A 23,297-nucleotide genomic window follows, 5' to 3' on the forward strand; every position below is an offset into this window, starting at 1 on the left:
CCCACTTCTTGACCAGCTTGATAATCAGAATAACAAATGCAGCTTAGACTGCTTATTATGCATTGGTTAATTTCTCTTTCTCATTGAACTTGTGAATATTTCCCAGTGAGTGTGACTAGACTGGTTGGAAGCTTCGTTCCTAAGCGGATCAGGTTCACCATTAAATCAGCCAATCTTATTAAGAACCTGACTCCCGTTCTATAGCAATTTATCCCCCTCCAAAGCTGATTTGCAAATCGAAAACCTTCCATGAATCAGAAACTGGTTGCAGTGGGAGTATAGTAGTACCTTCATCTGAAATTTCTAAACATCCTACCTCCCTGGTGTAACCGACATTAGCTAATTTGCCAACTTGTCCAGTGCAGGAAGGTACAGTCTATTCCAAATCTTATATCATTTGTGCCAGTGGTTTTGTAAGGTCATAAACTAGATCTCTAAGTACAACTGGTGAAGCCGTAATAACTGTTCCTCAAAGGACACGTCTTCCTCGTGGCCCAGGACTATCCCACCCATCTTACTGGAGTTTCTCTGATACGATGCCAAGCTACTCCTTGTCCTGCTGCTTCTGTCCCCATTTTCCTATTAAATCATAGGAATCCTGCCTCAGTTTTGTTTCTAACTACAAGTCAAGCTCATGTTTGCAAATGTCTTTTGAGTTTTCTTTTTTTTTTTTTTGTTTTAAGTTAAAAGTGGTTCTTTGTAAAGACCACGGGAATAGGAGCGAGCTGGGAAATCAAAAAAGGCTTGGGGTGGGGGAGGGGAGGGGACAGGAGACTGGGAAGAAGGGGGAAGGGGAAGGTCCCAGTGGTGCCAATGCCAGCTCCTTTTATTGGCATCAATTCCTGTTGTCTTTGCAAGAGTTTTTTTTTTTTAATAAAATCTACAGTTTTAACCAAAATCGTTATTTTACCATTAATGTTTATGGTTTGTCAGTTTATTATGCATCTATGGCTTAACATAAAGTCATTGAATAGATCGTATTTTTTAAATTATAAATGGCCCTCCAATGGGCTTTGCAGCTTTATGCTCAAAATGTGGTGCAGAGTGTGCTGCACCTTACGTCTTATTTGCCAAAGGAATGAATTGTCCCGTGTGTATTTTCTTGTGAACATGGACAATGCCAGCTCTTCAGCTGTAAGTCCGGGCGAGGGTCAGGGACCTAGCTTCTCTGACGTCTGTTCTCATCCCTTTCCAGAAGCGGAGGAGCTCTACCAGAAGAGAGTGCTCACCATTACCGGCATTTGCATCGCTCTGCTCGTGGTTGGCATCATGTGTGTGGTGGCCTACTGCAAAACCAAGTAAACACCTCCCCGGCCTCCTTCCCCCTGAGCTCACAGGCAGCCTGGGCGGCAAAGGTGCAGCAGAAACCAGGCTTCACAGCCTTGTCCTGGAAGATTAGAGGGGCAGGGGGATTTCCTCCTTATTTTTGGTCCCAAATAACCCATTTTGAGGACCTTCCTAACCACAGGCATTAGAAAGCTTTGCCTATTTGTGCGAAAGTGTTCAGAAGACTTTTGTTCATTGACCACGGTCCCATGACCCAAGAAAAGGGTTGGAGGGACAGAGTTGCATAGGGACCCATGCGGGTGTCTGTGGATGTGGGTCCCTCCTGAAAGGAGTGTGGTGGGACCACAAGTTAGCTTGTCATCTCAACTCTGAGGACACGTCCAATCTGCACTCAGACATAGGGGACAATGGAGGCATTTGGTGGCATTTGAAAGGCAGGCATTTTTAAAAGCCATGATGGAGTTTTCAGTTGCATCTAGTTAGGTTACTAGTTCAAATTCTCCCACAGTGTGAGATGCACAAAAGGACTCTCATGGGAGGAGAAGCAAGTAAAACTTGCTTTGAAAGAATAAAAGAGAAAAGATGAAATAGATTTGTGTTCACTCTGTTGGTTGTTGAAGCTGGGTCCTTGTTAACAAATACGATTATCATATGATATGAATTCCTTTCACTTTTGTATCGTATGTAGAACTTCTACTTTGAAATAATGCTATTCACAGTTTTATTTTACTTTGTCGTTTCATCACATAAACTCTCATGCCAAAACTAGTCATGGGAATATTATCACGATCTGAACTGAAAAACAGACAATCTGCATTTATGCCATAGAAACAAGGACATGGATGGCATTTCCTTAATGTCCTGGGATATAGCGTGTTGCCAGAATTGAGCAAGCGATAGAGAAAAATAAACCTTCATGGAATCCATCTTATGAGTCTTACTAGATTCAGTCTCAATATTTGAATATTCATTACCTAGTTATACAAAAATGTACTAGAATAGGATCATGTTATAATTGTGCCAAAATCTTCTGGCAAAAGATGTACACATTTTCACTCACATACACACACTATGATACACAGATTCAAAAGTGACTGTGTTTTCTTGAAAGACACACAGACAGGCAAAACTATAAATGAAATCAGCCTTATCAATTGCACAGCATGAATTGTAGCCTAAGACACATGACCATCTGTAAGACTTGGGCAAAGATGGAGTGATTATGAAAGTCTGAGTTTTAGCCAAATCTCAACTTCACTTGTCTTCTCTGCTGTTTTTTCCTTCTCTCTCAGCAGTCTAGTTCAATTTCTGTAAGAATCCCACCGGCTTCTTCAATCTATTTGCTAAGAACAGATGATTCCACTTCTGAGATGGGGTGGCGTGCCCTCTCTCTCTCTCTCCCCACCAATCCACTGAGTGTTGGGTTGGTAGAAGAAAGAACTGACTGTACTGAAAAATGTAAATAATTAGGAAAAAAATAAATCAGTGCTCCATTTTTCCCTATGCAGGAAACAACGGAAAAAGCTTCATGACCGGCTTCGGCAGAGCCTTCGGTCTGAAAGAAACACCATGATGAACGTAGCCAACGGGCCCCACCACCCCAATCCGCCCCCCGAGAACGTGCAGCTGGTGAATGTATGTTGACTCTGCCCAGTGGGAAAGTTCAGCATCTCTCCTCTGTTCAGGCACCTTGAAGTTTATTTTCTAAAGCTCTTCGGCTCTTAGCTGCTGCCATTAATCACCAGGGCTTCCAGGAAGCCAAGGTTTCGCCAAGAGAAAATAATGGGAACATTTTTTAAAGTGGATTTGGTGACTGTAAAACCAGCACATTTCCTCTTATAAAGTGTTCATTAATGGGTCAGAATAATAATGTTGGGTTTGTTCTGTAAGGAAGCCATAACTGAAAGAAAGAGCAGAGAAAAAAAACACAAAGAAAAATAATAAAACTCATGATACAAGAATCAGAAGGAAATGTTTTATTTTTTTATACCTGGGAAATGAAGGCTGCTTGAGTCTACAACTAATTAGCACTGATAACTGAGCTAAAGGCTCTAGAGTCCTTTTTTTTTTAATTAGAGGCATTTTGAGGTGCCTGATGATTTACTGATTCTGAGAAGGGAGATATTAGGCCATGGAAAATGTTAAGGGCATTACCAGACTTGCTTCTCAGTAGCCAAAACAGAAGAATTTAATACTTTCTGATTCCTTGACTCTTTCTACAAGATACCAAACCCTTCGGAGGAAATATATCCTTCAACATTCAAAGATGTATTTTTTAAATTTACCAATCATCTAGCTTTTAAATATAATGAAGTCATTAAATATTAAATTCAGAGAGTCTTTAGATAGCATCTTCCAAAGCTCCCCCTAGTTTTTTTTACAGATAGGGTAAGTCCTTTACATACAAACAAGTTCCGTGCGAACAAGTTCTTATTTTGTTGGTAAGTCCAACAAAATTAGCCTACATACCCAGCTAACACAACCGGCTATATAGTACTATAATAGGTTTATAATACGTTCACATCTTTGAAAGTTTGCAACTTGAAGATTCTTATGTAGGGGACTTACTGTAAGAGTCAGGGCAGAGCAGAACTCGGCTTTCCTGGTTTCTGGAGTATTGCTCTTCCTACTTCACCATCATTCTTGTTTTGTTTTCGTTTCCCTTAGATGATTGGCTTTTTATAAGCAGAGGTGGAAGATTATATGACGGTACAATTTTCAATCTTATAGTCAAAGATGAATTTTGTGTGGAGCAAATCTATCAAAAGACCCAAGTTCAGGGTTGCTAGTAGTTCAACCACCAGGAAGTCAGAAGACTGTTAGGTGCTGATAAATTAACATCCTTCACTACCAGTGAAGTAGTTAATGATGAAGCAGTTAAGGAAAGGATGAAGTAACATCCTTTCCTCCCCCTACCAGCGTGTTCATTAGAATGTTCTGCACAGTTGCTAAGTACATTCTCTATTGACATACCTATAGTCTGTCACATTGTATGTTATATAGGAGGCAGAATGACTGCCTGAATCCTGGTTATGGCTCAAGCTATGTGATTGTGAGTTTTAACTTTTCTAACCCCCATTTCTTCATCATAAAAATAATACCTACTTCAAAAAGTTCCAGTGGGCATTAAAAAAATAATCCACATAATCCATTAGCCCAGTGGCAGTTGGTGAGTGTTGTATAATTGTTAAATATTATTTTCATTAGATTCACTGAGCTTACATTGCCTTCCAGGGAACAAGAGTCATTTGTTATACAGACTAAAAATAGCTCATTACATACGACAACACCATCTTTTCCTTAAAGCAAAGATCCACATGGAATAAACCTTTCTATGGTTAAGATAACCAGCTAGAGTTTCAAGTATAATTCAGATTGTAATTTTTTGTTTGTTTCCATGAATATATCAGTTTCATTTCATGAAACTGATATATTCATCTTTTAGAGCCCAGGGCTTCCCTGGTGGCTCAGAGGTTAAAGCGTCTGCCTCCAATGCAGGAGACCCGGGTTCCATCCCTGGGTCGGGAAGATCCCCTGGAGAAGGAAATGGTAACCCACTCCAGTATTCTTGCCTGGAGAATCCCATGGACGGAGAAGGCTGGTAGGCTACAGTCCATAGGGTCGCAAAGAGTCGGACATGACTGAGTGACTTCACCTTCACCTTTTAGAGCCCATAACTTATCAGATCATCAATGTCCTATTTCATCTAAGACTATTCCTATGCATGTCTTTTCCCATTACGTAACTCAATTTGGTATAAATACTGCTACCGCTACTGCTAAGTCACTTCAGTCGTGTCCGACTCTGTGCGACCCCATAGACGGCAGCCCACCAGGCTCCCCCGTCCCTGGGATTCTCCAGGCAAAAACACTGGAGTGGGTTGCCATTTCCAGTGTTTAAAAGAAAATTTTAAAATGTCCCTCTCTTACTAATAAAGGTGGTAATAACTGTTGTGATTTAGTGGCGAAAAATAAAATAGAATCTACTTGTACCAAATATAAGACCTTCTATCTATTGTATGATTTGTCAACGTTTATAACCTTGACCACTGTTATAAATTCTTCAAATCTCTCAGTAACCTTGTTAGTCTTACCACTGACAACGAGGTAAAAATTTCAGTGATACCATTAGAGCAACATGGATGCTGGGAAATCAAAAGAGAAATGTAGATTCAAAATATAGAGATTATTTTAAAAATTCTTCTAATGACTTAAAATTTGAAATAAGACAAACCATTTCTGTGCTTGCAACAGCTTACAAAAGTACTGTGAAGTTGTTTGTATTTAATTCTAGTCATGTTATCAGTTGGAAATGAAAGAGAAGAAACAGGTCTTCTCTGATAAAATGTAGTTGTTATGGTAGGACCTACATTGTGTGTGTATATCCAAAGAGAATTTCATGAATTCTATTTATCTAATTTAAAGATCATACTAACCAGGATAGGCTTTGCCATATGGCCACTGGAGAAATAGAGCTTATTATGAAGCATGGGTATTAGAAGAGTAGATTTGTGTGTATATGTGACATTGTTAGAGTTTTGACTTCCCTAAATCTTCAAGTTGTGTCTCTTTGTTTATCCAGCAATACGTATCTAAAAATGTCATCTCTAGCGAGCATATTGTTGAGAGAGAGGCGGAGACGTCTTTTTCCACCAGTCACTACACTTCGACAGCTCATCATTCCACTACTGTCACTCAGACTCCCAGTCACAGGTATGAGAATAAAAAGCTGCATGACATTTCCCCAAGAACGAATATTTACACGTTCCCTTTTGTTCTCACTGCCTACGAAAGGAACAGGAGGTATTTATAAGGCAGTGCGGTACTGTAGTGTGTATGACTTGGAACAAAGACAGGCTTTGGACATCCAATTGGCTCTGCCACTAATTGCTATTTGAATTTGACCCTCAACTTTTCTGTCACCAAAACAAGGGGAAATAATACCCACCTTACAGTATTGTTATTCCCCATTTTGGAGGTTGTCTTTTTTCATGCCTGACCATTTCCGGAATTGCTATTATTGTTATTCAGTCACTAAGTCCTGTCCAACTCTTTGTGACCCCATGGACTATAGCCCACCAGGCTCCTCTGTCCTCCACTGTCTCCCAGAGTTTGCTCAAATTCATGTCCATGGAGTCAGTGCTGCTATCTTAACATCTCATCCTCTGGTGTCCCCTTCTCCTTTTGCCTTCAGTCTTTCGTAGCGCCAGGGTCTTTTCCAATGAACTGCTGTACTGGAAAGAGTTTATCTAAGATACTATATAATACTTAGAAGTTAACTTCTTCCAGTGATTGGATTGCCCTGGGATATCACATGAGAACTGGTTACCTAGCTGAACCTCAAACTCTCAAATGCTCTGGTGATATCTGAGTGGGTACTGCCCAGGGTGGCTCTAGACTTCCAAATGGAGCACATAAAACCAGGGTATCCTTAATCTAAGACTCTCAAGAACAGAGAGACTCTAAAAATATTTAGTACAAAATGGCATTTGTTTAATGTGTGTTGAATGGGTGAACGTGTAAATAAAGTGTACCCTTGCAAAGCTAACCTAAATCACAATCCTATGCATCACAAGCATCTTAATAGACAGTCCTATTCTGAGACAAGTAATCCCAGCGTGAAACATCAGTCACTTGCAAGATTTGTCACTTCCCTTCCTTTCATTTCCGTGTGTGCATAGAATTAAAACTCTCCCTCTCTCTGCCTCTCACACGCCCCCTGTAGCTGGAGCAACGGACACACTGAAAGCATCATTTCGGAAAGCCACTCTGTCATCGTGATGTCATCCGTAGAAAACAGTAGGCACAGCAGCCCCACTGGGGGCCCGAGAGGACGTCTCAATGGCTTGGGAGGCCCTCGTGAATGTAACAGCTTCCTCAGGCATGCCAGAGAAACCCCTGACTCCTACCGAGACTCTCCTCATAGTGAAAGGTAAAACCGAAGGGCAAAGCTACTACAGAGAAGAAAGCACCCCAGTAAGAGAATCCCCGCAAGCATCTGCTCTCCCACCTAAGGAAGCTGCTCTTATGAGAATAAGGGGCGCCAGTTGCCTGGTCTAGGAGTGATCCTAGTTGATGAAGGCATCTTTTGGTTTGACTGAACTCATTTCTTCCGAGCTTCTCGCATCATCCCAGTGGCTGACAGGCAACAGACTCTTAAAAGAGCTGGAAAGATTTGATGTGGAAGGTGCAGCAGTCTTGGAGTTCCCAGCTTTGGCCTTAGGCTCAGAGCCTCTGGGGGAGTCTCAGTTTCCTCAACTGGAACTTGAGAACACTGGCCTCAGTGACCGATCAGGACCCTTCTAGAATCCTAAGTGGCCAGTTATCCAAACTCTGGTCAAGCTGGCCTCCTGTTCTCATGAGCTAACCCTTTCTTACCTTCCAGCCTCAGTTAAATCAGATCAAGGGCTGTATCCTTGCCAAGTGTCATGGGGATGCCTTGCGTTCCACCAGACAGTATCCCTTTGTGAAATTCCAGCAAGGAATGCATCCATCAATCTCCTATCTACTGCGGCTCGCAGTCTTCACAGGAGGTTTTCAAAGCAGATATTGCCTTTGATATGGCTTTTATTCCAGAATGTGTTGGCTTTCTTCTGGCGCTATTGGGTTGGGTGGGGGAAGTCAAGACAAATGTAAAATAAAGATCAGAAGAAAGTAACCTGAAAGAGATGCTTAATAGCATTACTGAATTCATAGATTCTCCTAATCCATTCTCCCCTAAACTAGGGGAGAAAGTTATACCCAACCAGCATTCTTAGTCCATCAAGAAGCTGTTACTCATTTGTTTTCAAACCCAGCAGAGTTCTGTCTGTTTGTTGGTTTACTGTATTGCTTTCTCAGTCCAATCTCTGACCACTTGCTAAAAGGTTTACGTAATGTCGAATGACTGAAGCGACTTAGCAGCAGCAGCAGCAATGTCAAAGTCATACTTACTTGGTTTTCGTGGGTGGAGATGATTTGGGTACACTCCTTCACTCATGCATTGGAAAGTACATACAGCAAAGGGTGACCAGTTTGGAGCCTGCAGGTCACTTAGAGCCTGCTTATTACTTTTTCAAGGGCCTTTACCCCAAAATGGCTTTTCAGAATTTTATGAAATTAGTGGTTGCTCTAACTCATCTAGGATAAAAATAAGCTTGGTCCAAAGCTGGTTTAAAACATCAGCCTTAAATTCATGTAAGTGTATCTTTATGTATTGAGCCTGTTCCAATCCAATCCTTTTAGAAATCTGAGAAAGAAGATAAGGATAAATTCTTTCTCCATCACTACAGGTGATGTTTATCTTTAAAGGTTGACATTTTCCTGCTGGGATAGGCTTCATTTCATACCCCAGGTATTATTTAGGCCATCAGAATATACCTGGCATCCTGGAGAAAACCAATGAAGCCATGCTATGGGTTGGTTGAATCTGGATTAGCATTTCTCAGAGAGCTTAATTTAAGTATCCCCAAAATAATAAGTCTGGAGACTTGAGCCCCAGATATTTCTGTCTGGAGACACTTTCCCATTTTAGACACAGTCAGATCTCACATCTGTATGACTCAGAATCATGGATGGCAAGCAGGAGGGTTAATAGGTTTCTTGTTCCTGTTAGCTGGAGATGAGAAGACGGTGTCCTGTGTTATCACAGGTCATGTCAAATTAGACTCTGCAAATGCCACCGTGAAGGAAAGAGTCCTTTAGTGCTGCTCATTGGTGACATTTTTATCTAAGCTGAGAAATGTGACTGAATAAGCCACGTCTTTCTCAGTGCCACGTAAGGTCTTCTTGTTTCGGGGGAAGAAAGCGCGGTATGGTAAAAACGGTGCACTCGATGTCTTGACAACGAGATTTCCTGAGCGTCACCAAACATAGCATGACATAAAGTGACATGGTACAGCCACCTTTGAGCAGTCAGAAAAGATAAGCCAGAGCTGGATACAGCAGTGGGTTCTGGAAGAGAGCTAGTCAGCTATTTTTGAATGGCATGGTCAGTGGGATATAGAGTTGCAAATGGAATGTTAAGAAGTCGCATTTCATGGAAAACTTAAAAGCGCACAAATGTGTTACGCTGTTTTCAGGAATAAATCTAAGTTACTATGCTCTTTTTTTTTCATAAGACATAACCTTATAGCTGAGCTAAGGAGAAACAAGGCCCACAGATCCAAATGCATGCAGATCCAGCTTTCCGCAACTCATCTTAGAGCTTCTTCCATTCCCCATTTGGGCTTCATTCTCTAAGACCCCTTGGCCTTTAGGAAGGTATAGTATTTAAGTAATACTTCTTCCCCTTCCAAATCCCCGAGCCTTGGTCCTTACAAACTGAGAGGTTTCCAGGACCCTGTGCCCTCTTGTCTTAACTCACATGCTTTTATTGAAAATCATGATTAAAAAAAAAAAAAAAGAAAATCACAATGAGATGGAAAAAAATCTCAAACGCTTTGCTGAGCCAGGCAATTTAGCTGATCTTTGCATGCACTCCTGTGAGGAGACTCTTGACCACCTAATTGGAGATTCCAAATGTCCTAGCGTAAAATCTGAGACATCTACAATGAAGAGAATTACTCTGTTGTCTGATGATGATATCTGATGATAAGATAATGACCTCTGCCCCCTGACCCCCCCACCCCTCACTCTCTGCCTCTCTCATTGCGCCACACTTACGCTGGGGTCTTCTGTGCTCACACAGGTATGTATCAGCAATGACCACCCCGGCTCGTATGTCACCTGTAGATTTCCACACGCCAAGCTCCCCCAAGTCACCCCCTTCGGAAATGTCCCCGCCCGTGTCCAGCACGACGGTCTCCATGCCCTCCATGGCGGTCAGTCCCTTCGTGGAAGAGGAGAGACCCCTGCTCCTTGTGACGCCACCACGGCTGCGGGAGAAGTATGACCACCACGCCCAGCAATTCAGCTCGTTCCACTGCAACCCCGCGCATGAGAGCAACAGCCTGCCCCCTAGCCCCTTGAGGATAGTGGAGGATGAGGAATATGAAACGACCCAGGAGTACGAACCAGCTCAAGAGCCGGTTAAGAAACTCACCAACAGCAGCCGGCGGGCCAAAAGAACCAAGCCCAATGGTCACATTGCCCACAGGTTGGAAATGGACAACACAGGCACTGACAGCAGTAACTCAGAGAGCGAAACAGAGGATGAAAGAGTAGGAGAAGATACGCCTTTCCTGGCCATACAGAACCCCCTGGCGGCCAGTCTCGAGGCGGCCCCTGCCTTCCGCCTGGTCGACAGCAGGACTAACCCAACAGGTCGCTTCTCTCCGCAGGAAGAATTGCAGGCCAGGCTCTCCGGTGTAATCGCTAACCAAGACCCTATCGCTGTCTAAAACCGAAATACACCCATAGATTCACCTGTAAAACTTTATTTTATATAATAAAGTATTCCACCTTAAATTAAACAATTTATTTTATTTTAGCAGTTCTGCAAATAGAAAACAGGAAAAAAAAACTTTTATAAATTAAATATATGTATGTACAAATGTGTTATGTGCCATATGTAGCAATTTTTTTACAGTATTTCCAAACGAGAAAGATATCAATGGTGCCTTTATGTTATGTTATGTCCAGAGCAAGTTTTGTACCATCCCGTGACTGCTTTTTCACAGTATTTCAGCGACCCTCCACCCCATATATTCTGTTTTTTTGCTGGCTTCTCGTGTATTGCATTATCATGTTGACTGGATGTATGATTTACAAGATTTGCACCTGTCGCTCTGTCTGCTTCGAGTAGTACTCAATCAGGATGTCTTGTAATGGCACATCCATCCAATACTCCCCCTCTGTATGAAATTTTTCTTTTGCTTTCCGTATGTGAAATGAGTTGTGTCTACTCTGCCAGCCAAAGGTTGCTTCACTGGGCTCTGAGATAATAGTAGGTCCAGCAGCATGCTACTATTAATTACAGCAGGAAACTGCATTAAGTCATGTTACATATTAGGAAGAAAGTAATATTGTGATTTTTTCAAAAACTATATTATTCATCAGAAGACAGCTCGCTCTGACTTAAAAGGAGCTACCATTTACTTTATGCGGATTGATTTTTCTCAACAAAAGAAAAAAACAAGTGTTGGGGCTAGCATGCAAAGTGGATGCTGGCTAGCGATCAGGGTAAGGTCCAACCCTAAGTTGAGGACTCGGTTTCACTTTCTCTCTCTGGGGGAATGATACAGCGGCTCATCTAATTGAAGAGCAAACCATGGCTGAAAAAGGTGCAATCCTTCTTGACTTGTGTTTTTTCACTGATTTGGGAGCTAGTGATTGGTTGTGTCTTCTTGGCTCAAGGACAGATGTGTTATGGCACAAAACCCCCCAGCTTCAACAGCACGCTCAGCAGTTTTTCTGGAATACTTCTGGAATGCAGTGTGCCTGTTGTATATGGCGGTGACATCATTATAGAGAACTAGTTCCGCCATAGATTGTCTAGAGAAGTTAACGTGTGGAAGACACAGGGGAAGAGTGGCTGTGTGACCCGGTGTGTAATTTTTTAAGTTTTTTTGCCCGTTCCTTTGTCCTCATTATTCCTTTCTTGTTTTTCAATCTCACCTTGATTAGATCGTACTATGCATGAACATTTTTGTCAGGAATGGCCCGTGTGCATGTAATTTGTAATTAGGAAGAACCTCCCATGAGCGAGGATGCATCAAGAAACGGCAGTAGTCTCAGAAAGATTGCACCTTTCCTTGCAGAAATGACCCCCACATGTGCTAACCTCTCCGTTTGCAGCTGTATCATCCATTTTCCCCCTTTCTTACTTTTTGCTTTACTGTCAACAAAAATAGGATTAAGATGGGTTCACCTTTTGCACGTTCTCTAGTGGTAAGCAATCCAAGGAAGGTCTATAGGTAGAAATACTTGAAATAACTGCTAATCCAGGAAAAGAAGAGAACTTTATAAAATATTGTAGCCCCATCTCTGTCAAGTTGGGCTGGAGGTTTACTTAGGTTCCAAGTGGCCTCCTAGGAGCCCTGGGACAAAATGGGGAAATAGGTTAGCAGGGGGCTCAAAATATCAGCCATGAATTTAAGGAGAGTGACTCTGTTGATTACAAGTAAATGGAGTCTATTTCTTCACCACATCTCTATGTTAAAATCAAAAGGAAGAAAGGACATGCAAAGAGATCTTAGAAGAAAAGTGCAGGCTGAGCATGACTCATGTCATTAAGCTCCTAAGTGTTTCTACAGTTCACAGAGATCGTCTATGGGCCCTTGGCACTTGGTATCCCAAGCGTCCTTCATGTTTCCTTGCCACTTCCTCTGTGCTCAGAAGTGTCCTCATGTGCTTGTTCACCTTTCCTAAGGAGCCCTTGACAACTCCCCAAGTTGCACTGATTTCCCAATTCGGTAAAATCAGTAAGCTCACAGCAGGGGAAAGAAAAGAGTCAACCCCAAAGAAGTGCTCCAAATTATTCTCAATTGCCTTTGAAGACCTGGAGAATTTTTGGAATACATAAAGTCTTTGATCGAGAGCAAGAAACAACATGTTCCTCAGTATGAAAAATCTCTGTCAATTTTCAGGTTGAGGACAAGAGGAAGTTTTCTTTCCAACTTGGTTCTGGTCACTCATCAAGGTGACATATATCAGTTAGGACAGGCTTTCTGTCCACAGAATGACAGATTTCCTTCATAGGAAAGGCCAGCAGACTACTCGGGGCTCCCTGCTGTGGCCACCAGATCTGTGTCCACAGAGGCATCTCTGGGATGTTCAAACGCCACCATCCCTGTTTATAAACTCGGGAGTGCAGTGGCAATGCAAAGAAAGCATGTGAACTAACATTCCCAGCAGAAGGGAAGCCTCTCTGGGTCTTCAGGTGGTGGAAATTGCTGAGATGTTTGACAGTGACTTTGTTTCCTGGGTCTGAGATCATGTCCCATTGAGGAAGATGCAGGGGAGCGTAGAATATGAAAAATGCCTTTTTCTCACTCCGGGTTCCTTTTATATCCTGCTCTCCCTCCTTGCCTGGTAGGACTTTTATTTCTGAGAGTGTCTGGACAGTCTCCTGCCTTCTACAAAATGGCAGTCTGCCTGGGAATTTGTGAATGTGTCCCAAAGACCAATATGCCATATCTTCCTTGTTTAAGTGTGACTGTCATGATAGAGTTTATCCAGGGTCATTTGCTCTGTAACTTTTTTTTTTTTGGCCTGGGTTGAAAGGTTTATGGCTCACATTGGTAAAAATATAAAATACCTAGTTTTTTTAGTCCTGGCTGCATCCCACCAGCCACAAAGATGTCTATCCACAAAGGCCCATGAAACATTGCAGAGAAATGCAGACAAAAGGAAATGGCCACATATCACAAGTTCTATTATATATTCTTTTGTAAATACACATTGTACATTACTTGGATGTGTTCCTAAATCATTTACTGTCTTTATGAGTTCATGTCAGTTTCTTTTTTTTAACTCTCTTAACTTACTGTGCAACATTGTAAATAACATAATGTCCTTTATTATTTATATTTAAACATCTAACATAGAGTTGTTTTCATATAAGTTTAAGATAAATGTCAAAAATATATGTTTTTTGGTTTTTCTTTGCTTTAAAGTTATGTATCTTTTCCTTTTGCTTTTTTTTAAGAATAATTTATTGTTCAGGAGAAAGAATGTATATGTAACTGAAACTATTTGAAGAATGCACATTTGAAGGCCGTGAGGTACTGATAAACTAAAGAATTTATTATCCAAAATACTAAGCAATAAGTAATTGTGATTTATTTAAAGTTTTGTCCATTTTCCATGAAAGACATACTGCAATAAAGATGCTACTCTGCGGAGATCTGGGAGTGTGGGTCAGCAGACAAAGGGTTCAGTCTGTTAGACCAGCACCTTGCCTTTTACTGTGATGGCTGTGCTAACTCAGGACCCTGTTTGATGGATCCCATGTTCATCTTGTCTGTCCGTTGCTTTTGCCACCCTGCCTGTCCTCAAATCATCTCCTGCTTGTCAGTTCTGCTTACCCCTGTGTTCCTTGTTGAAGGAATCACAACCAAGCAATATGACTTTTTTACATAACAGCATAGACAGGACATCGTAGGGCCTGATTGCCTGGATCCCGATTGCTACCATGTTCTGTAGAGACAGCATGTAATTTCTTCCAACTCATGAAAATGTCAGTATGGAAACCCATTCAGTCGTGAGACAGAAACATGTTACCGTGGTCCAAAGAATCTGGGGGCCACCACGGCTCAAAGGCAGCCAGTCAGAACTGGGCCCTGCTAAGCTCTCCTAGAGCTTAAGTAAATGTGCTTTCTCCATCTGGTCTATGATTGAGCGATTCACAGTTCTAAGAGAAAATAAGGCTAAATTGGGTTCTTTCCTCCTCATTCTATCAGTAAATCAAGCTCAGTGTCCATCTTACTGCTCAGGGAAGGACCTAGGCATGAGAAATGTCCTGCATTCTAAGACTCAGTCATAGGAGTGAGGATATTCCTTTTCTTCTTGAAATTAGCCTCAACAAAAGCCATATTTTAGCAAATAGATATTTGCATGAGTGATACTTTTTGTATATTTCAAGCATCTTACTCATTGTTCCAAACAGGGTTGGGACTTCCACAGTGTATGCAATTGAGGTCAGCAGTTCTTTGGGGTGACCATCGGCCTCCTTTGGAGTCTGAGGGTACCCTGAATCTTCTCACCTCCGTGTCTGTGTGCAATTCCTATTACCTAGTGGAAGATCCACTAGCATCATTTCCAAAGCCATCTGGATGTCTAGGAGATTCAAGGAGGGGCCTTTGTGCTAGTTTTTTTCTATTGGTGGTATTACTGAATTTTCAAAGCTATTCAGAATCCTCATATTTGTGTTAACATTGACATGCACACAAATACACACACAGGCACTTGCAAATTCTTAACACACTCTCCTAAAGTCATGACATTCACTCACGTGTCCAGTCCACCCATGCAGCCATTGAGCAAATCAAGGAGTGCACAGAATACTTAAAAACTAAAGGTGAAGACACTTCCCTTTGTATTCAGCTTACAGCTAAGGCTTGGTCCATCCCCGGAACTGAAAATCACAGGCAGCTGTCTTAGTCATTTAGGTTATAACTGAGTCCTTGCGTGCTCAGTCACTTCAGTCATGTCTGACTCTTTGCGACCCTTTGCACTGTAGCCTTCTAGGCTCCTCTGTCCAAAGGATTCTTCAGGCAAGAATACAGGAGTGGGTTGCCATGCCCTCCTTAAGATACAATGATATTGGAGACAGAAGCATGGGCGATGGAGGGTGGTGTGGAGACAGCAAAGATTCACACATGTCCACATTCAATATCTGGATAATGATTACAATCCTCCATTTATTTTAACCATGTAGACACCTGAATGTTACACAGGCCAGCTTTGCAAACGAGCAAACAGTCTGTCTTTCCAACCTAATATCCTCCCCATCATTAGATTTCTTGGCTCTCCGTCCTTAGGATAAATGACAAAGGGACTTAATGTCAGAGATTTGGGGTGATGTGAGGCAATTCTGAAATCTAGAGGTTTGGGATGCTGGATGGAGTGGAAATTTTTGGTGATCTCATGTAGTATCACTTTGCACTCTGACTTGCTCTTTCTGTAATGGATGGAATAAAATAAATTGATGGAAATTCTTGCTCCAAAAGATTAATTTAGAAACAGAAAAGCTTTCTGTTTACAAGAGAACCTTTCTGCTGCTCTAGGAAGCTGCCGTATTCTTAACCTTTAAGGCTGATGTCGGAAAGGGTGGTCAGACCCACTTCTGTGTGTACCTGTGGCTCCTATTAACCTCCTAACATAGCAGTTGTTGGACCTCTCCAGTGAGCTATTGGTTTTGAACTTCAAGCTCCCAAATATCACCCAGCAAGGAGACAGGAAAAGGCTTTTTTTTTTTAAACCTGGAGGAAAAATATCATGATCTACCTAATCCTTTTGAAAACACATCAGGAAAGGGAGACTAGTAATTCCTAAAGAGGAATACTGTAGGAATCCTAAGGAGGAGTCAGAGTATAGAGTAAAAGTTCCATCCAGGATCATTCCCTAACATTCCTCCTTCAAACTGAACTTTTGGGGATAGAATTTTGATGGAGAAAACAACACTTCTTCCCACCCCCACAACATGTCAAAGAGGCTAGAGGATTATTACCTTTGTCAACATAAACATCTTTAATAGCTTTATGTGTTTGTTCTTATGCAGAGAAACTATTAAATAGAATAACATTTTATGCTATTTTATGACTTATTACATCCTTTATATCTTTATTATTCTCTTAATACCCTGGGATGTTGGTAGGTGAAATCATCAGGAAAACTGAGGCTCAGAAATGTCAAAAAAAAAAAAAAAAACTGCCCTCAGGCTACTCATCTAGTGAGTTGCAGAGGTAATATGTTTTCCCAGGTTTTCTAATTGTATTCCTCCCCTTCCCCTGAGCTGAGCACAAACAACTCTTTCATTCTCAGCCCTTCATCACGTGGACAGTACAAGTTCCATGCAAAACCAAGTCTCTACTTGAAAGAATATGAGCCCCTCTGGCTCAGCACAAGTTACTCTGGAGCCCAATTTGCTTGGCTGAGTAACTCTATGCTTCTTTCCCTAAAAGTCAGTTCCCAAGGAAATGAAGTGTAGCCAGGAAGATGAATTCATAACTTCAATATGTTGGTAGCATCCTACAGTGCAACGGGGAAGGCCTTTGCTGTCAAAGTTCTGTCCCCACCACTTAGTGACTTTGCGAATTTGGACAGTTTCCTCCTCCAAGATTATTTCCTGATCTCTAACATGGGAATTCAAATGACTTTACAAAGCCGTAGCATAGTGAGAATTATATTTGAACACTTGGAGGAAGCTAGAAAATGTCTAGCACATGGTGAGTACTCAAATACTACCTTCAATTTGCTCCTTCCCCTCCAGGTTATTTTGGAAACTAAACTTTTCAGTCCCAAATGACACAGTCTATATGGCACAAACTGATCAAATTTATCATTTCTCCAATCTAGCACCAATAGCCAAATCCATTTTTAATAACAACTGTATGTTGAGCAGCATTATTACTTAAAAAGACATAAAGTTGTAGCTCCAATAAGTTCTTTTATTTATTTGCCTCCGGTATAGCTACACTGCTTCCCGTAAAGTCCCTAATTTTTAATGACATTGCATTAATGTCTCATAATTTCACGGAAATTTACTGAAACATAACTCTTGGTAGAGTTTTCATAATACTGTCTTCAAACTTCATTGCAAACAGCTGATAAACACAAAAGGATCCTAAGTTGATATAATACCCACACATACCCATTTGCCTTAGTTTGCACCCAGGATGTTCAAACGAAACCATTAAACTGCATCCTGGATGTCCATTTCCCTAAAAAAAACTGTAACCTAGGCAAAGATCTGCAGTGACAAAATTAGAGGAGTCAGTTGCTGGACGAAGTCGTGTACATATAAGAAGCCACATTATTTGTGGATGGTTCTCGCTCACTTCCATTATCTCTCCCAAAATTCTTCACACTCTAGTCACTCTTTATGCATATACTACAGGATACTTTTTTTTCTCATCCCGAGTATGAAGCCATGAATAATTTATAGACTTAAGCTTTTGGATTTCACCCTTCAAATTTGCATCCTACATCAAGGATGGTGGGTGACTTGGTGTTGTTACACCCATGATCAGATCTGTGGTATAGTTAATATGGTTCTACTGTTAAAGGCAAGAAAGTCTAAGATCATTGCCCATATATAATTCTTCATTTAAATTAAAATGTATTCTATTGAAAATAATCCTGACTCCCTATGAAAAAAAATATATGGGAAGTTTTCTTATAATTTTAAGGAAATAAGCTAGATGTAAGCTTTGTATCCTGTTCGTTATTAGCAATAATCAGGAATTAAGCAAACACTTGTTTTCGATTGCATGATTTTCCTCAGGTGATTCTTTCTTGCCTGACCTTGAGCCCTTCTCTTGAAGTGAGATGCTTAGAGCGCTTCCCCAGCCTTGGGGGCTTCAAGCCAGGGTCGTTTTCTAGAGCCCCTCCAGTTTCCCACAGTTGAACCCAAAGTGAACTTTTCATCTTCTTCAGAGAATGAGTCTTCATGGGTGTGGACTTCAGCAGCTAATAAGGTAACAAAACAGGCAATATCCTCCCTGGATCCTAGATTCTCTGCCATGATGAATCAGGAAGAGAGGAAATGCAATGAGTGAGAGCCACTTGCTCTGAGCTCCTCAATTCCCAGTACCTAGGTTCCTGCCAATTATAAGATGACTCTGCCCTCCTGTGAGAAGCTTCCTGCAAAGATCCCATCCTCCCTTCTGAAAAACCTTTTGTTGTTGTTGTTTTCAAAATAAAGCCCTCACCTAATAGCTGCTTAGTTCCTAGACCATCTCTGAACTCTCTGTCTCCAAACTCTGAAGTCACAGGGCCATGCACCTTCATACTTTGATCAAAAATTTAGTCAGAAATTATGGAATTTAGGATTGAAAGTCATTTTATCAAACTAGGAAACCTTTCTAGATTTGTTGTAGACACCACAGAACATTTTAAGACCGAGTCAGAGGACATCCCATTAGCTTGACCGAAAACTCTTTCACGACCTGAAGCAATGCTGACTCCCCTCCACGTTAGGAGTATGGATGGATCTGTTTGTCTGAGGAGTTAGATCTCTAGCCAGGATTGTGAGAGGAAGAATCTGGGGTCCTCCCCATTAAGCTGTTAACGCATGAGACTTAGGGCTCCACTCAGGGTTAAAATCATGTCAATTAGCAAGCAAACGAGCAACTAAGGGAACATATCCCCGCCCCTGGTTGAGGGAGCCCTGTGTCCCCCACGGAGCAAGCCAGGACCTCAGCAACCTTCTCTTGCTCTCCCTCCTCATCTAACGGATAACAACAGTGACTATAGCAGCAGTTCGTCACACAGACGTCCTCTCTGCACAAACCCCGCTGCTCTTCTGGGTCACACTCATCGCAGGGCTTTGTTCGCCTCGTAACTGATGCCCTTCCTTCGGCTCCTCCCGGGCATCCTTCACCCTCTGCCAGAAGGTTCCAATTGCCAACCCTGTCGAGCCGTTCTCCTTCCACGGCTCCCCTCACAGCTCGACTCAGCCTGACATGAGAGGCTCTTCCCAGGCCGGCTTCTGTCAGACTCTTCTAACTCACCCCCTCCTCTCACCCCTCACCCCAACTTCTGCTTTTTTGTCTTCCATATACACCCCATCAGTGTTTATCAAACTCCGATCATTGCTATACCGACTTCATGACGATTACCATGTTCACGGATCACCTGTATTATTTTTCTCTTACTGTTTTTCTTTCAATTGACTGCATTTTTAACAAAAATAAAATCATTTCCAATGAAACATTGTATCAATGCTGTGAGTGGAAAACTGCGATCAGTTGCCATAATGAAAATAGAACTGTAAAAATAAATATAATAAAAAGGAAACAAAGTCATCAAGCTCTGAGAAGACACTGTTGCCTGCTAAAGTATGTGAGCTGAAAGCCTGTTCGTTTGACACCAGGGGAGAGCGGCAGGTGTTAGATAAATGGGAAATAGATTCAGGAACTCGACAAGATTTATTCCCTGAATTAACCACAATTGAGAGGCACTTGACAGTGAGTTACTTCTACTGTTTTATTCCATATTATTTAATGCTAGATCCTAAAATCACTTTGGATGCAGCGTTCAATCACTCATGTATCTTACAAAACCACATGGTGTTGTTTCTTGTATATCCTTGCCTTCATGTTCACATGCGGTTTTATAGAAACTCCCGTCTTCTCTTTTCTACGCTTTGATAAAATTTTCAGTGTGATGCACTTTATTTCCTATGCAAATTTATTGAGGTTTGAGTCAATTTTGCATTATTATATTTTTAAATTTTTATTTGGCTGCACCACGTGACTTGTGGGATCTTAGTTCCCCAACCAGAGATGGAACTCAGGCCCATGACAGTGAAGGCTGACAAACGCTTCTTACCCGTTCTCTGGGGAGATAGAGGGTCCTTGTCTGGGAATCCATCCATAACAATTTTCCCCTTTTCCCAGATAAATGCTCCTCCTTTGCTGACTCAATGCAAGCTGTGCATTCTCCTGTACAAAAATTTTCACCTAGCTCACAACTTCTAGCGAACTGAATCCCCCCTCAGTAGACCATGTCTTCTTTCAAAGCAGAGAGGCTGTTTTATATGTGTATGCCTAACACAGTGCCTGGAACATGGTAGATGCTTGCTGTCTAGAGATATATCATCGGCAACCAGAGACTCGGATATTTACATGGGTTGGCAAGCACATCGCTCCTGACACCTTAAATTCCCCATCTAAAATGCACCAGGTTTACAAACATATATTTAAATACAAATAACAGGGGAGCTTGTACATGGTCAAATCTTTGAAGTCAAAATATCTTTGCTCCAGGGCAATGTCAGAGGTTTATTTTTCTTATAAAATCAAGAACCAAGAGGTTCAGAATGAACCACGTAGATGATTACACCTCTTCCCTTTGGATACACAGCTTCCATCAAATGAGTGGGTTTGCCTGTTAACACCTAGCCTATAAGATGAAGACTGGAAAGAGAAACTGGCCAATTCACCTGTCCTCAGGCCATGCTGCTACTCAGACCTTAAAACTTTTGAAGAAAGTTCAAAGAGTAGACACCCTTTGCTCCTTCTTATCTGTGCTCATTATCCACATTTCTTTCTTCTTCTTTTTTTGGCCATACCCTGAAGCTTGTAGGATCTTAGTTCCCCTTCCAGGGATCAAATACCTGCATTGGAAGCATGGAGTCTTAACCACTGGACCACCAGGAAGTCCCCCTCACATTCCATTTTGGAAGCTAAGAAATACTGCTTAGCTTCCCCTAGCATCTTCTTATATTACGATACAAGAATAATACAGCTTAAAGAAGATGAGCTCTGAAACCAGTGAGATCTGGGTTTAAGTCCTTCATCTTTCACTTGGGCGTTTAAGGCAAGTCAGCATCCCCGAGTCTGAGATTCATTGTTTGGATTAAATGAGATAATTATTATACATGTAAGCTGTAGTATGGGGCTTGGCCACATAGTAGATGCTCAATAAATATTATATCTTTCTTGGTGGCAAATTTCTTGGGTAGGAATTCTAGCTTGTCTGGCAGTGAGAAGACAGAGAGTGTTCCCAAGCTTAGCGACCCAGCCAGGCCTCCTGGCTGGGAGAGCTCCTCAGGGGGAAGCTAGTTGAGGAGGTATGTTGTCAGAAAACTGGATCCCAGGCTCTGCTGCCCAGATGGAGTTCTTCTTTGGCTCACCCAGCCTCACCAAACACAGGGAGACCAAGTGACTCAGAACAGAATTAGCCGGGTAGAACAGATGTTCCCTTTTCTCTGAGAAGAAAACAATTTGACAAATTCTGAAATGGATACAGCGGTTCTCTCCCGCCAATTAGCAGGAGCTCCCTTGGATTTCAAGGTCACTGTGGGCGGTGTACTCTTCCTTCCCACACCTCGTGCTTTGGCTTCCTCCCTCTCTGGTTTTGAGGCTCAGCATCCCTGCACGAGTTGTAAACAATCACGAATTCCACCTCATGATTTCATCTCCTGGTGATGTGCGGCAGTCCCCACCTTCAGGAAATCAATGCTTGGCAAACGAGTCAAAGTTTCACAGATTATGAGGGTGAGGGCAGTTTTTTCCTCCTGCTTTACGGCTTCATTTAATTAGACCTCCGGTAATAACTCAGTGGCAGAGTCGCTCTGCCGGACGGGCTCCAAGGTGCCCACGGGCAACCTTAAGAGCAGAGCACGTATGAGAGCTGCTGGATGACTCGTCAGCTGATGAAAAATACAGTGAAACCTTTTCTGTTTCAACGGGATCAGGCAAGGTGACTGGGAAAGCTCCCCTGGGCGCAGACACCTGGTAACTCCACATTTACCAAATCATTTCAAGACAGGCTTACAGTGAAGTAATCAGCAATACCACTGTCTGACCTTGAAATTATTCTGCGGCTGCTGGACTCTGAAGACTCTGACGGAGGCAGTTAAATCCAGCCGTCTGGGACTTTGATCAACTGTGTCTGCCCCCAGCGGAACAGCCAGGACCTCTTAGCTAGAAGCTTCTCGAGGGCACGAGGCCCAAGCGGAGAAGTCAGGAGACCGAGATGCTCTTTCTCATTCTGGCAGACATGGAGTTACCTCATGCCTTTGCAAGATTTCAGATGTGTGGAGACTCTGACATTGATTACCCTTACTGAGGACATGAAACTTAACAGATACTGATTTTCAAAGTGGAAAAAAAAAAAAAAAAAAAACTGAGGCCCTAAAGTTGCAGGATATTTTGGCAGCTGTGTTCAGGCTGGATATAAAGGCATCCTTGTGGGAGCATAGCTTTTCCCTGGATCCATTTCACTTGCTATCTTCAGACAAAGATGGAGAGATAACCGATTGGGTGGAGGATGAGCGATAACGATTTTCTGTTAAGATGGAAATGAGGAAGGTTTTACTGACAAATGACTTCCCGAGAGGCTACAGGGAACCAGTCATCCCACTTAAGAACAGGGTTGTAACTTCAGACCCAGTGCCAGAGATGGCCTAAGACACAAGACGCACTGATGCGCCCGGTTGGGACAGACACATTCACTTCTGTTCCCACTCACAGCCACAGCCACACTGCCTGCCCATTAGGTATTTGAATATCAATCTCCAACGCTGTCCTGCCACTCCTTCCAGAATAGATGCACGAAGGAAATGTGTTCAAACCTCATCTGCGGCCGTAAAACTCATTATTTCACTCCGCATACATTTACTGAGTACATGGATAATGCTGGGCTAAGAGCTGGTGATGCAAAGAAGAATAAAATACATCTCATTTGGACACATCTAACCCTTCCGAGAGAGCAGATCTAGTTCTGGGGACTAATACATGAACAAATGCAATGTGACTGGTGAATTGAGGCGCTGTGCTTTAATGATAAAAAACATGGGACTTGGATCTTCCATCATACGTTTACTGCTCCCCTGCCACATAAGTGCCAAATGAATTTTGGCATGTTACTAAACCTCTTGGACCCTAGTATATTTACCTATAACAGTTGAATAGTCTCAAA

General features: G+C 42.1%; 1 protein-coding gene across 4 annotated transcripts in view; it reads left to right on the forward strand.

The window, feature by feature from the left end:
- Positions 1-15,876, forward strand: part of NRG1 (neuregulin 1) — a 1,146,491-nt gene extending 1,130,615 nt beyond the window's left edge. For 3 of the 4 annotated variants that reach the window (XM_040242908.1, XM_040242909.1, XM_040242911.1), the window contains 5 exons: positions 1,196-1,298; positions 2,796-2,922; positions 5,869-5,999; positions 7,012-7,218; positions 9,955-15,876. In XM_040242908.1, coding sequence (XP_040098842.1) covers positions 1,196-1,298; positions 2,796-2,922; positions 5,869-5,999; positions 7,012-7,218; positions 9,955-10,606 — 1,220 coding nt within the window. In that variant the 3' untranslated portion in view covers positions 10,607-15,876. Of the gene's footprint in view, positions 1-1,195; positions 1,299-2,795; positions 2,923-5,868; positions 6,000-7,011; positions 7,219-9,385; positions 9,528-9,954 lie in introns of all 4 variants that reach the window. The other variant, XM_040242910.1, reaches the window with a different exon arrangement.
- Positions 15,877-23,297: the final 7,421 nt, after the last annotated feature.

Source organism: Oryx dammah, unplaced genomic scaffold, assembly GCF_014754425.2.
Source record: "Oryx dammah isolate SB20612 unplaced genomic scaffold, SCBI_Odam_1.1 HiC_scaffold_7, whole genome shotgun sequence".
Classification (NCBI taxonomy): Eukaryota; Metazoa; Chordata; class Mammalia; order Artiodactyla; family Bovidae; genus Oryx; species Oryx dammah.